The sequence below is a fragment of the Pteronotus mesoamericanus genome, unplaced genomic scaffold, assembly GCF_021234165.1.
Source record: "Pteronotus mesoamericanus isolate MK-2021 breed Mesoamerican mustached bat unplaced genomic scaffold, CSHL_Meso_final contig_317, whole genome shotgun sequence".
In the NCBI taxonomy this organism is placed as follows: domain Eukaryota; kingdom Metazoa; phylum Chordata; class Mammalia; order Chiroptera; family Mormoopidae; genus Pteronotus; species Pteronotus mesoamericanus.
In genome coordinates, this window is record NW_026555133.1 from 1,724,211 (window position 1) to 1,739,166 (window position 14,956).

The following is a 14,956-nucleotide window of genomic DNA, read 5'->3' on the forward strand; positions in this document are numbered from 1 at the left end:
AAACCTTTATGGAAAAATTTGAAACTTTTAAAGGACATAAAAGTTCAGTATAAACTATTTGTTTGGATGGGTCAATTCAATATTATAAAGATATCAGTTCTCCCTAAAGTAATATATAAGTTAAATTTGGGGGAACTTGACAAATTTAATCCTGAAATGTATATGACATTATGAAGGTACATGAAAAGGCTCATCTGTTTTGAAAAAGAGAAGAGGAGTGAGTCAGCCTGCCAGATATAAAACATACCACAACAGTCATAGCAAACAAATAACAGAAACAAACACGCACAAAAACACTCTTGGTACTGTTTAGTAACTGAAAATACAAGAAAGAAACTGAATAGAGATTGCAGAAACAGCTCACGTGCATACGGAACTTGGTATAGGAAAAAGGTAGGGTGACGTCAGTGGGAACAGGTTGGATTAGCAGGCAGGGTAAGAGTAACTGCCTCATTTTATGGAGAAAGAGAAATAAAGCTGTATCCCTACCTCACACCATATACAAAAGTAAACTACAAGTGGATTAAATACTTTAAAACAAAAGGTAAAATGATAAAGCTAACAGAAGGAAATCTAGGAGAGTATTTTTGTGATCTTGGGGTGGGAATTTCTTAAGCAAGACACCCACATCACAAACCATAAAAGGAAACACTGATGAATTTGAGTGCATTAAAATGAACAATTCCTGCTCAACAAAGGACATCACAGATTCTCCCCGCTATTGTATGCCTACTCTGTTTACATTCCTTAATTTACTCAAAAAGTATTCATTAGGCGACACGCCAAGCGCTGATGCAACAGCAGTGAACAAAATGCACAACGGCGAATATGACCCCTGCAGACGCGTGGGCGGACTGGCGCTGTGGAGGGAGGGACCCGGGGGAGCACAGTCCCTCAAAGCGGCATCTTTTCGGCCAATGTGCAGATAGTATTTTGGCAGGGTCCTTGTCAAGGCAATACTAAAAGAGACTAAAGGAAGCATATAAAAGCAAGACAAGAGACACAGAGGTGTCTTATTTAATGTGGTCATTCTTCCCTCGGACTGTGAAGCACGGGCTGTTTCTGAGAGTCTGCTGTCCCCAAAGCTTGCCATCCAGAGGGGTTGAAGGGCATTAAACAACGTTCCATAATGGCTTTGGCAGGGTTGTAGAAACTTATAACACAGTGACTAATTCACTCGAGAGAGTTCAACTCCTGGAAGGAATGGATCCGCAGCCAGAGACCAAATCGGCCACAGCCCTACTGACAGGTTGCTCATGCCTAGAGTTCCCCGGACCCTGGAAAGCTTGAGTAGCGGCTTTGCCATGCAAACACTGGGTAGACACATTCCATCATGCCCGCTGGCACTCAGGATCCGTTCCATGAAACACCACTTCTGATTCTAAGTTGTCTGTCAGATTCTTTTGATTACAAGGAAAAAGGAATAAAGTTAAATCACCAAAAACATTTTTTTTCAGCCTTCATGGCAATAATTGATTCAGGCAAAAATCATCAACAGATGCTGCAACTTATGGGCCAAAATGTGATTAGGAACAGGATATTTATATATCAAAGTATCTCCCCCTGTCCCCTAGATCCTTAGTTGCAAAAAGGAAATATAAAATCTTGACAGTGGAGATACATGGTGGATTTCACCTGAACCAAGTTAGTGATGTTAACATCGCTGGTAATGGGTCAAATTGATATAATGTATTTCCTGATATGACGCAGTGAGAAAGACACACCGCCATGTAATAGTCCCGCCAGAAAAACATAACCCAAACCCAAGCATGAGAAGCATCAGAAAAATGGAGGGGAATTCTACATAATTGAGGGATATTTCGCATAATTACTGGACTGCAGTTTTCAAAAATGTCAAAGGCATAAAAAATAAGGAACTAAAGAAAACTAAAGAAATATGGTCCTGGATTGGATCCTGGACAGGGAAAAAAATAGCTATAAAAGATATTTGGGGGACAACTGGCAAAATGAGAACATAAACTGTGGATTAGATAATAGTATTACATCAACATTCCATTTCCTGACATTAATAACTATACTGCAGTTATGTAAGAACATGTCTTTGTTTTTAGGAAACACATATTGAAGTATTAGTGGTAAAGGGACATGATGTCTCCAACTTACTTTCAAATGATTCAGGAATAACACCTGAGAAAGTGATAAAGCAAATGAGAAAAAATGTTTATAAATAGTGAGTCTGAGATGATACATAAAATTAACCATCACACAATACATGGATGTTTATTGTCAGCTGCAATGTACTTATTTTTATTTTTTCTTTCTTGTTTTTTTTTCTTTTTGCAACTGAAGTAACTTTAGAAATTTGCAATATAAAGGTAGCATAATGCCTGCAAGATACATACTTTTGAGAAGATAGAGTAGATGTACTTGTCCTTATTCTACCCACTAAATGCAACTAAAACCCTAAACATATATGTCCATATCTGTCTATCTCTATCCATCTCTCTCTCTTTCTCTCTCCATGTGTGTGTGTGTGTGTGTGTGTGTGTGTGTATCATTGTTATACAGCAAACATAAGAAGATGAATGGTGGAGAAAAGGCAGGAACACTAGGGACCTCAAAACCCAGGGAACAGCAAGACGATGGTGAGTGACACTGGTTTTCTTTTTGCTTTGCATGTCCCAGTCTTAGAAGAAGTCAGCAGGCTGGAAACTCCAAGGCACAGGCAAAAAAAAACAAAACAAAATCAAAACAAAAACCAACCAAACAAAAAAGCCCCGCTCACTCTAGCCGAAGGACCAGGAAAAAGGTAGCCTAGCAAGACAGAAAACTTAGAAAACAACCAGACAGAAAAATTAAAATATAACTACTCTATTCCAGCCAAATACCACAGAAAAACTGACCACGCCCACACCAATAAAGGCCGAGAGGTGAGCCTAGACTACCAGTCTTCCCAGGATATAACGAAGCACCCTAACATCCTGCCAGGGTGGTTTCTGAGAACGTCAATGAGGGAGCGGGGACTTCCACCCCTCCCCCAGCTGGTAATGAGATCTCCCACGACAGGGTCATTGGAGAGCCCGCGTGGGAGTCCCGAGGCGTCCCCTAGCCCCTGCTGGGGCGCTGTCAGAGAGGCCCACGGGGAGCCAGAACTTCGTTTACTGCAGCTGGAATGAGGCCACCTCCCCGAAGCGGCTGCGGAGACCTGCGGGGAACTGGAGCCACCCTCATCCAGCAGGAAGGAGGAGCCCTCACCTCCATCAGGTGCCCACGGAGGCTGGTTGGGGGACTTGAAGCTCTACCTCCATCTGGCAGTAAAAAGGCAGCACCTCTCCCTTCCCTGCCAGAGCACTGTCAGAGAACGTCGGGTAAAACAGGTGTAAAGAGGGTCCAGAGTCTCATAAAATAATACAAAAAATGCCCAGGTTTCCACGGGCGTCAAGCACAGAGTGTGCGCCTGGAGCAGGAGTAAGAGAGTCGCTCCCTGGCAAGGCAGCTCCCTTAGCTGGAGGGCTGCGCGGTGCACGAGAAGGTTGCGGTTCGAGCCAGTCAGAGCACATGCCTGGGCTGCAGGTTCGACCCCCAAGTCGGGGCACAAAGGAGATGCAACCAATTGATGTTTCTCTCCCCTGCCCCTTCCTCTCTCTATGGAACCAATGAACATATCCTCGGATGAGGATTAAGGGGTAAAAAGGCAGTGGGAGAGAATAGGAGAGTCAGGAAACAGCCTCTCAGAAAATCCTTCAACTGCTGCACCCACATGTTAAGACCTGGAGATCTTCCCTGTGCCTGTAGGCAGCAAGATGGCCAAACAGGAGGCCTGGGACGGGAGCTCCAGGGCGCTGCAGCCATCTGCCAGAGGAAGCGGGCCGAGCCTGCACCTCCCGAGCAAGCTGCGGGGAACGAAGAGCTTGTCTCTGTGACATCTGCCCAGTCTCGTGGCGTGGCCCTGTGCACTGTGCAAGTGTGAGGAGGTGGGAGGTGGCGGGCCGGGCACAGGGACTGCCAGCTCTGCCACCAGGGAGACCATGCGCCGCTTACGCTGCAGCCTCTGCCTCCAACCCAAGTTCCTCCCCTGCAGCCTCCTGTCTGAGGGCTGCGGCCGGAGCGCTGGGGCTCCAGTGCGTGAGGACGGCCAGGGCCACGGACCTCACCGAGCCTCATGGAACCGTTTCCTTGGGGGTCACCCACAGGTCTGAGAGGACATGTTCAAGCATCAACTTGGCCATCCCGCACAGGTGGAAGTTTACCTTGAAGGTGACCGGCAGACTGGTTTTATGAAGGTTTTCCTGAACTTTAGTACATAACATTCACTGACAAGAAATGATGGTCGAATAACCAACGAAATGAGAGAGTGTTGGCCGAGCCCTACGGCGCCCGGTGGACCACTGCAGGGACCTGGTCAGAAGGCACATGCTTGGCACCTCGTCCCCTTTCCTGCCTCCTGTGTTTTCCCTTTTTCTCTGAAAATGTTATAATAGAAAAGAGTATTTTAGACCTTTTTGGATTAAAACAAACAATTTTAGCATCAGAAAAATGTCCATGTTTCCATTGAAAATCATCATACAAGATCTGGAAAGATCTCAAACTTAAAGGAAAAAAGACAATCAATAGCTGCCAACACCCAAAGGACAAATGTGTTAGAATTATCTGAAAAAACATTTTCAAATGGCCATGATAAAAATGCTTTAACAAGAAATGCTTGATTGCTTGAAACAAATGAAAAAATAGAAAGCTTCAGCAAAGAAATAGATCTAAAGAAGAACCAAATGGAAATTTAAAACTGAAAAATATAATAGTTGAAATTGATGCCCTGGCTGGTGTGGCTCAGTGGATTGAGTGCTGGTTCAATTCCCAGTTAGAGCACATGCCTGGGTTGCAGGCCAGGTCCCCAGTTGGGGGTGCGTGAGAGGCAACCACACGTTGATGTTTCTCTTCCTCCCTCCATTCCCCCTGTCTAAAAGTAAATAAATAAAATCTTTTTTTTTTTAAAAGAAAAGGATAAAAAAAGAAATTGAAGCTCGGTGAATGAGCTTGACAACAGTATTAATGATAAAACATGAGATGGCACAAAGCAGTATTCAAATGAAAAATATAATTTAAGTGGATTTACCTGAAAACCAAAAAACAGTTGTATTTTCAATCTTTTGGTGAACTAAGATTTCAAGTCAAAAAGGTAGAAAGAGAACATAATAAACTAGCTTAACACATGAGGAATTATTAAAGATAAAACTAAACATTCATCATCAAATAGAAAAAAAACAAAACTGACTAGTAAAACTAATAAATCTAGTTCTTGACTGGTCCAATAAAATAAACCAACATAGGGCAGGTCTGATGAAGAGAGAAAGGAAGGGGCAGGGGAAGGAAGAGAGAGAAAGAAAGAAAAGAGAGAAAATACAGATAAACAATATTAGGGGTCCTAACTACAGATACAGAGATTTTTAACAAATGATAAAAGTATAAATGTTCAAACCTGCAATAATAAATTTGAACAGCCACATTAAAGAGACATTTTAGTAGAAAAATCAATTACCGAAATTGACTCAACATGTAGAAACCTCTACATAGCAATAATTACAGTAGGAATTGGAAGGGTGTTCAAAAAGCAACCCCCCCGAAAGCATGAGGTCCAGATGGTTTTACAGGTGAATTCCACCAAAACTGCGTAGAATGGAAAATCCCTAAAATCTCTAACTTTTCCAGAGAATATAAAAATTTCCAACTTACTTTATAAGGCGAGCATAACACTGATAACAAATCAAAATGAACTAGCTCTGGCTGGTGTGGCTCAGTAGATTGAATGCCGGCCTGCAAACCAAAGGGACACTTTCGATTCCCAGTCAGGGCACATGCCTGGGTTGTGGGCCACGTCCCCAGTAGGGGGTGTGCAAGAGGCAACCACACATTGATGTTTCTCTCCCTCTCTTTCTCCCTCCCTTACCCTCTCTCTAAAAATAAATAAAATCTTTTTAAAAAGAGAGATATTTTAGTAGAAATATCAATTATCAAAATTGACTCAACATGTAGAAACCTCTACACAGCAATAATTACAGTAGGAATTGGAAAGGTATTCAAAAAGCAATCCCCCCCGAAGGCATGAAGTCCAGATGATTTTACAGGTGAATTCCACCAAAACTGCATAGAATGGAAAATCCCTATAACCTCTAATTTTTCCAGAGAATAAAAATTTCCTACTTACTTTACAAGGCCAGCGTAACTCTGATAACAAAACAAAGCAAACCAGCTCTGGCTGGTGTAGCAGTGGATTGAGTGCCGGCCTGTGAACCAAAAGGTCCCTAGTTTGATTCCCAGTCAAGGCTCATGTCTGGGTTGTAGGCCAGGTCCCCAGTAGGAGGCGCATGAGAGGCAACCACATTGATGTTTCTTTCTCTTTCTCCTTCCCTTCCCCTCTCTCTAAAAATAAATAAGTGAAATCTTTAAAAATAAACCAAACAGATAAAAGACAAACCCCCTCAAAAGAAATAGATGAGCCACTCCTATTTTCTTTCTTTCTTTTTTTAACTTATGAGGCTCTGTACTTTTTAAAATTAAATTTACTAGGGTGACATTGGTTAATAATAACATTATATAAGTTTCAGCTATGTACCTTTATAATATGACATCTATATATTTTATGGTATGCCCACTGCCTAAAGTTTCGTCCCCTCCCATCACCATATATTTGATGCCCTTCACCCACTTCACCCTCTCCCTACTCCCCTTCCCCCCTGGTAACCACTATTCTGTTGTCTGTATCTATGAGTTTGTTTTTGTTTATTTGTTTTGTTTCCTCATTTGTTGCTTTTTGTTTTCTATCTCATATGAGGGCAATCATGCAGCTCCTGTCCTGTTCCGTCTGACTTATTTCACTTAGCATATAATATTCTCAAGATCCATCCATGTTGTTACAAATGGCAGTATTTTATCTTTTTATAGCTGCATATTATTTCATTGTGTATATGTACCATATCTTGATCCAATCATCTGTTGATGGACACTTATGTTGTTTCCGTGTCTTGGCCATTGTAAGTAATACTGCTGTGAACATAGGGGCACATATACCTTTACAAAAAAACATTTTGAAAAATTTTGAGTAGCTACCCAGGAGAGAGATTGCTGGGTATATGGTAGCTCTACTTTTTTTTTTTTTTTTTTAAAGAGAGAGGAGAAGGGAGGGAGAAAGGGAGGGAGAAAAACATCAATGTGTGGTTGCCTGTCCTGCGCCCCCGACTGGGGACCCAGCCCACAACCCAGGCATGTGCCCTGACTGGGAATCGAACCTGAAACCCCCTGGTTCGCAGTTCAGCACTCAGTCCACTGAACCACACCAGCCAGGGTGGTAAATTTCCTCTTAATTTTTTAAAAATATTTTATTTATTTATTTTTAGAGCAAGGGGAAGGGAGGGAGGAAGAAAGGGAGAGAAACACCAATGTGTGGTTGTTTCTCATGCACCTCTGACAGGGGACCCACCTGCAACCCAGGCATGTGTCTTGACTGGGAATCGAACCGGCGACCTTTCTGTTTACAGGCCAGCACTCAGTCCACTGAGCCACACTAGCCAGGGAAGATGTAAAAGTTTTAAAGAAAATGTGAGCAAACCAACCTAGAATTATATGAAAAGAATAGTTCATAATGACAAGTAGGGCTCATCCCAAGCAAAAATAAGGACATGGACAAGTGAAGAAGGTAAAACATAGGGTCATGTTAGTAGGTGCCAAAGCATATGAATCTCTTTTCCATGAGAGCAAAAACCCTTCAAAGTATGAATCCTCGGAGAAACAGAACTTGGCTCCTATTACAGAAGGTGGAAATAGAAGATACTTGCTTTCACTGACCCCTTGCAGCCGAGTCATAGGCCACGACCAATCAGACTTTCACTAGACTTTGAAGGAGTTAGTATCACAAAGGAGTAGGATTGGTGCCAAGTTCTCTCTCTGCAGCAGGGTGGTTGTGACAACACCGAGTTGCTGGCTCAGCAGGTGGAGCGGAGCAAGCTTCAGTGACCTGGTCTTGCGGCAGGAGCAGAGATTTGCTCACCAGACTGGTTCTGCAGCCTACTCTGGACACTGTCCTGACTACACAGTTCCAACGCTGGTTCTCTAGCCCTCACTGACAAGTCTATGAAGTAGTCGATATATTTTTAATACATTTATTTTCAGTCTAAATTAACCAGCACATTTTCTGTGTACTTACAACTAAAAACTCTGATACCAATGCAGCAAAAACCAACAGCCTCAGGGACCTTATTCCACATTACAGTTTCTCTATATGCAACTTTCCACCTCACTTCCTAGTGCTTGCTGCCTTATTTTCTCCACATTTTTTAAAGGGTTTATTTGTTTATTCTCATTTGAGAGAGAGGAGAAGGGAGAAAGAGGAAGAAAGAGAAACATCGGTGTGAGAGGGAAGCATTGATTGGTAGCCTCCAGCACACACCCCGACTAGGGATCAAACCCATAACCTGGGCACGTTTCCTGACTGGGAATTGAATCAGTGACCTTTCAGCATATAGGACAACACTCCAACAAACTGAGCGCCTGGCCAGGGCTTTTCTCCACATTTTTAAATGTCTTTTTGCGGCCGGTAAATTATATAAATGGCAAGTCCACAGATTAACTGCATCTGGCTCAGGTGTGCACCCCTGTCCAGTCACCAGTGGCGAGAGACAGGGGCTGGCTTATGGGGTTGCATGGCACCCTTTTGGGAGGACAGTAGGTAGAACACTTTAATCATTAGAAGAGCAGTGGGCCAACGGACGTGGTGGCTGAATCCCTGAAACAGGCACCTAATCCGGTTTCGGGAAGTTCTGAAAGGCTTTCCGCAAGGAAGAAATTCTATGCTAGAGTTTTCCATATAAGTTCTGAGTTACACAGAAGGGGATATGGGATAAGAGCAGAGTCCACACACAAGAAAGAGAATGGTCTACAGTGAAGGGTGGAGTGTTGAGAGATAAGGCTGGACAGGCAGGCAAGGTTGAGAGCACACGGGAGTCTATTGGTCATGCTAGAGATCTTAGACTTCCTCCCAAGGGCTGTAAAGGGCCATTGATGAGTTTTAAGCAGGGGAAGGATTCAAGCAAATTTGAAGTTCTGAAAGACAATTCCAGTGGAGAATGGGAAGAAGGAAAGTCAGAAGGCTCAGAGACCAGATGGGAGGCTGTTACAGTGAAAGTAGAGATGGCACCCCGGACTAGGAATGGTGGCAGCAGGAATAGAAAGAAGAGGATTTAAGAGAGATTAGGGGGCAAAGTAAACAGAACTTGGTGACAGGTTGGATGTGGGGATGAGGGAGAAGAGGAGTTAAGGATGACTATCAGGGATTTTGCTGGTATTGATTGAATGGCTAGATTAGTGATTTCCTTTTTTTTTTTTTTATTATCTTTTTTGTTTTTTTCTTTTTCTATTTTTGGTTTTTGTTTCATTTTTGTCTTTTTTTGTTCTTTTTCTTTTGTTTCTATTTGTGTTTACTTTTTTTGTATCCACCTTAGATGAATGATTTTTTTTTTTTTTTACTTTTTATTTATTGAGGAACATCAACTGATTGTTCTGCTCTTTGATGCATTCCCTGGTTGCTTCTTGTATGTGCACTGACTAGAGACTGAACCCTCAACCTTCACATACTGGAACGACACTAACCAACTGAGCTACCCAGCCAGAGCCAGTGTACTGTGGGCACACTGAGGTGCTGCAAGAATGTGTAAAACATATGGTACCTGATTATTTAGTCACTGGCACTGACATTTTTTCTCTTAGATTTTCAAATTTGAAAAATGACAATAGTATGTGTAAATGTCCTGTCATGAACCATAAATACATAGGTCATATAACAGAGCTGCATCTTATTGGTCACATTGCATAATAAGTTGGCCTCTGACTGGTTAGTTCTTGGTACCAGAAATCCTTATATAAGAGTATAGGCACTTTAAAAAAAAAAAAAAAAAAAAAAAAAAAAAGGTGGTTTGGGCCCTGGCTGGTATGTCTTAGTGAACTGAGCGCCAGCTGTGAACCGAAAGGTCGCCGGTTCAGCTCTCCCCGATCAGGGCGCATGCCTGGGTCGGGGCTTGTAGGAAGCAATGGATCGATGTTTCAATGTTTCTCTTCCTCTTCCTTCCTCCATTCCCTGCTCTCTAAAAAATAAACAAATAAAATCTGAAAAAAAAAGGTCACTTTGGAACAAAAAGGTAGGTAATTACTATTTTTGTAAATCAAAATTATACCAATTTTCTGTCAGATAGGCAAAAAAATATATTTTTCGGTGTGCTACAGAATTTTAGTAATTCGTTTGTGTGCCGTGAGGTGAAAAAGGTTGATAATTGCTTGGCCAGACAAATTAACGGATGATGGTACATCCACCAGGCTGGACAACACAGGAGGATAAGCTACTTGGAGAGAGGATGAGCTCAGTTTTGAGTGTTTAAGTGTCTCTGGGACATCCAAGAAATCCAAAAGGCCGTGGGACATATGTGTCTGGGTCTCAGGAGATGGATCTGGGCTAGAGATCAAGTTTGGAGGGTCGCTGGAGTACAGGTGGCAGGTGAATGCAAGGGGACGGACAAGAATGATCTCGGGTGACCGTGTAGCATAAGAAAAAAAGAGGGCCAAGGAGCCAAAGTCTGGGAGCAGGTTCATTTTCACGAAGGGCAGAAGAGGAGGAATTCACAGAGGAGATCGAGAAGGGCCAGCCAGGAAGGTAAGAGAACCAGGAAAATTAGTGTTCCAAGTCCCAAGATAGGTGTGACCATGAGTATGCAGCCTGCAGAAATCAAGATCGTAATGGAGAAGTGTCCGGTGGCTGCGGAAGGACGAGGGGCACCGGTAAGCTTGGTAAGGACTGAACCAATGTAGTGGAGGGCGGGACAAGAAACCAGCCTAGAGTCGAGTGAGAAGGCAGAGGGAGGTGAGGGTTAAAATTAGGCAACTCTAAGGATGTAGCTGCAAGGGGAAGTGAGAGTGGCAGCTGGAGAGGTTTCTAAAAGCTGGATGAAGGTGGTGGTTGGAGGAGCTCTCCCCAGTGGGAGGGGATAGAGCCAGGAGGGCTTGGGGGAAAGTTGTGGAAGGGGGTGATAAGGGCCTGTGTCAGGAGGGAGGCTGTTCACTGGGTCCCAGGCATCCCTATCAGGCTGGCATTTCCTCTCCATCCCCTTCCTGTCCCTGGCCAGGCCCTCCCTGGAGCTGGAAGAAAGAAGGAGCAAGTCACACCCTGGAAGAAGCTCTGTGCCTTTGGAGGTTTTTCTGCCTGCCCGTAAGCCGGGGCTGGGGCCGGGGCTGGGGCCGGAGCTGGGGCCGGAGCTGGGGCCGGGGCTGGGGCCGGGGCCGGGGCCAGGAGACGAAGGGGTCTGAGGGAGGGATGAGGGCCGTGGACCTGGAGCTGGCGTTTAGGCTTTGCGGGCGAGGGTGGAAGAGGGGATTGGAGAGGATGGGAAGTGTGGGGGCCAAGCTTCTGGAAAGGATCCTGGAGGCTTCCGCGAGGGCTAAGGCCTGGGCGAGTAATGCGGGGAGCTAATGGGGTGCCCACTCAAAGTCCCCTTGCCCACAGGTCCCCATGCCTCTCCTCCTCTTGCTGCTCCTGTTGCCAAGCCCCTCACACCCCCAATCCACCTGTGAGATCTCCACAGTGGCCAAGCAGGTGGAAGCGAACTGTGAGAACCGGGGGCTGAAAGTGCTGCCTCAAGATTTGCCAGGAGACACAGCCATTCTCCGCCTGGGTGAGAACCCCCTGGGCACCTTCTCCATGGCGGCCCTGAAGCCTCTGACTCACCTCACTCATCTGCACATGGACAACAGCCAGCTGACCGAGCTGCAGGCTGAAGGGGCGCTGCTGACAAGGCTGGAGACTCTGGAAATACCCCGCAATAAGCTGATGAGCCTGCCCTCCCTAGGACCGGCACTGCCTGCGCTCACTACCCTGGATGTCTCCCACAACAAGCTGAGCTCATTGTCTCCCGATGCCCTGCGAGGCCTGAGCCATCTCCATGAGCTCTCCCTGCGTGGCAATAAGCTGAAGACTCTGCCCCAAGGCCTCCTGGCGCCCACACCCCAGCTCAGGAAGCTCAATCTGGCTGACAACCAGTTGACAGACCTGCCCCCTGGGCTCCTGGATGGGTTGGATGAGCTTGACACCCTCTTCCTCCAAGGGAACTGGCTGCGCACCATACCAAAGGGCTTCTTTGGGAACCTCCTCCTGCCTTTTGCTTTTCTCCATGGCAACCCCTGGTTCTGTGACTGTGACATCCTTTATTTCAGTCACTGGCTAAAAAGGAATGAAAACAATGTCTACTTATGGAGGGAGGGTGTGGATGTCAAGGCCATGACCCCCAATGTGGAGAGTGTGCAATGTGTCAATGTGGTCAGGACAGCCGTCTCTGCCTACGCAGGCCAGGGCTGCCCCTCTCTCAAAGGCGGGGATGACGCAGATGACTATGACTATTATGAAGACGCGACTGATATGATGTCCACCACAAGGGCTGTGGTCACCAACGCTGAAGCCAACACAACCCCCAGGGGCCTACTTAACTCAAAATTTCCTGCTTCTCTACACAGCCAAATGCCCTACTTGTCTCCAACCCAGGAACCCACTAAGAAAGGGACCACATTCCCGACCACCAGAAAATCCATCACATTCTCCAAAACTCCAAAACCCACTACTGAACCCACCACAACGTGGGCTGCTCCAAAGGCCACCATAACTCCAGCCACCTCAGTACCCGCAACCCTACCCACCCCAACCCCGACCACCCCAGAACCCACCACAACCCCACCCACCCCAGAACCCACCACAACCCCACCCACCACAACCCCGACCACCCCAGAACCCACCACAACCCCACCCACCACAACCCCGACCACCCCAGAACCCACCACAACCCCACCCACCCCAGAACCCACCACAACCCCACCCACCACAACCCCGACCACCCCTGAACCCACAACCCCACCCACCACAACCCCGACCACCCCTGAACCCACCACAACCCCACCCACCACAACCCCGACCACCCCTGAACCCACAACCCCACCCACCCCAACCCCGACCACCCCTGAACCCACAACCCCACCCACCACAACCCCACCACCCCTGAACCCACAACCCCACCCACCACAACCCCGACCACCCCTGAACCCACCCCACCCACCACAACCCCACCCACCACAACCCCGACCACCCCTGAACCCACCACAACCCCACCCACCACAACCCCGACCACCCCTGAACCCACAACCCCACCCACCACAACCCCGCCCACCACAACCCTGACACCCACCACAACCCCGCCCACCACAACCCCCACCACCCACAACCCCACCCACCACAACCCCACCCACCACAACTCCAACCACCGCAGAACCCACCACAATCCAGACCATCTCAGAAACAACTATATTCTTAACCACCACAGAATCCATCTCACTCCCTATGTTAGAATCCACAACCATCATCACTGAATTTTTTGACTTCGCAAATGTCCGTAGTGTGGCTGACGGAAATGTGGCTAGCTCCAGAAATGACCCTTTTCTCAATGCTGACTTTTGCTGTCTCCTCCCCCTGGGCTTCTACATCTTGGGTCTCCTTTGGCTCTTTTTTGCCTCGGTGGTCCTCATCCTGCTGCTGATCTGGGTCCGACACATGAAACCACAGGCCCTGGACTTTGGCCAGTCTGTTGCTCTGGCCACAGCCAAGCACACCACACACGTGGAGCTGCAGAGGGGAAGGCAAGTCGCTGTGCCGCGGGCCTGGCTGCTTTTCCTTCAAGGGACACTCCCAACTTTCCGCTCCAGCCTCTTCCTGTGGGTCCGGCCTAACGGCCGCATGGGGCCTCTGGTGGCAGGAAGGCGGCCCTCAGCCCTGAGTCTGGGTCGTGGTCAGGACCTGCTGGGTACAGTGGGCATTAGGTACTCTGGCCACAGCCTCTGAGGGTGGGTGATTTGGGGACTTCAGAGGCTCTGATGGGTCTTCTATTAGGATGTAACTCAGGCTGGGTGGGAGTAAAAAGTACAGGGTTGGGGGAAGTCTTAATTACTTTTCCTTCTTCAGAAGTCTCTTCACACTGCAGAAACACCTCAGGCCCAGCAAATGAGGAGCGGTTGTGAGATGGAGTTGGGTGGGTCATGGAAAACAGCTCTCAGTGCTGCATCGGATGGGGGTGGGAGCGTTTCTCAGACCACTAGGTTACCACCACTTTGGGTAAGTTTTAGGAAAAAGCCAATAAAAAGCAGCATGGATCAGGGCCTCCACATTTATCTGTGTATTAAAACTTTGAAGTAATTGATCAAGACGTGAGCCCTGATTGTCTCTGGGTGTTACAAATATGGTTTTCCTTTCCTTTGCTTGGCATTCTCTAGTTCCCTACCATCATATTATTTGTATAATAAAAAAATAATTTCAAGACCTGGCTGGTGTGGCTCAATAGATTGACAGTCTGTGAACCAGAGTCGCCAGTTCAATTCCCAGTCAGGGCACATGCCTGGGTTTTGGGCCGGGTCCCCAGCTGGGGGCACGGAAGAGACAACCACACACTGATGTTTCCCTCCCTTCCCCTCTCTAAAAATAAAAAAAAATTTTAAAAAGGAAAATTCCTAATAAAATAATTTCAAAAAGAATTAGGTTCTTTTGGAGAATGGAGAGTGGCTGGGACACCTGTCTCTAGCATTGCCAAAGCTCCAACCACGCTCCAGGCCTGCGCCCTGGCCCCGCTCCCCATCCCAGCTCTAGTTGCACTACTCACCCAAAAATCTCTAGTCTTAGCTTGCACTTCCCCTGCATGGGGCACCTACCTCTCTTCTCCAGGGGGGACTCCAGGCCACACCAAGCACCAGTTCCAGGTCAAGAACCGTAAGGTTCTCTGGAGGTTAGCAGCACTGCCGAGGCCTCCCTGCCTGTGGCCTGCAGTACTAGGAGTGAACTAGGGTGCCTGCTGGTACCTGTGGCCTCAGAAGTGCAGCTTTCCTGCTCTCTTCAGGTGCGTGGGACAGAGGAAGGGTGGGGTTTTAGTGA

The 14,956-nt window shown here is 46.7% G+C and overlaps 1 protein-coding gene across 1 annotated transcript; it reads left to right on the forward strand.

The window, feature by feature from the left end:
• Positions 1-11,137: 11,137 nt before the first annotated feature.
• GP1BA (glycoprotein Ib platelet subunit alpha) lies at positions 11,138-13,876 on the forward strand. Its single transcript, XM_054575631.1, has 4 exons — positions 11,138-11,206; positions 11,501-12,614; positions 12,807-13,025; positions 13,284-13,876. Exons 2-4 carry the CDS (start codon positions 11,507-11,509, stop codon positions 13,874-13,876), a joined length of 1,920 nt encoding a protein of 639 aa, XP_054431606.1. The 5' UTR covers positions 11,138-11,206; positions 11,501-11,506.
• The last annotated feature ends 1,080 nt before the right edge of the window (positions 13,877-14,956 follow it).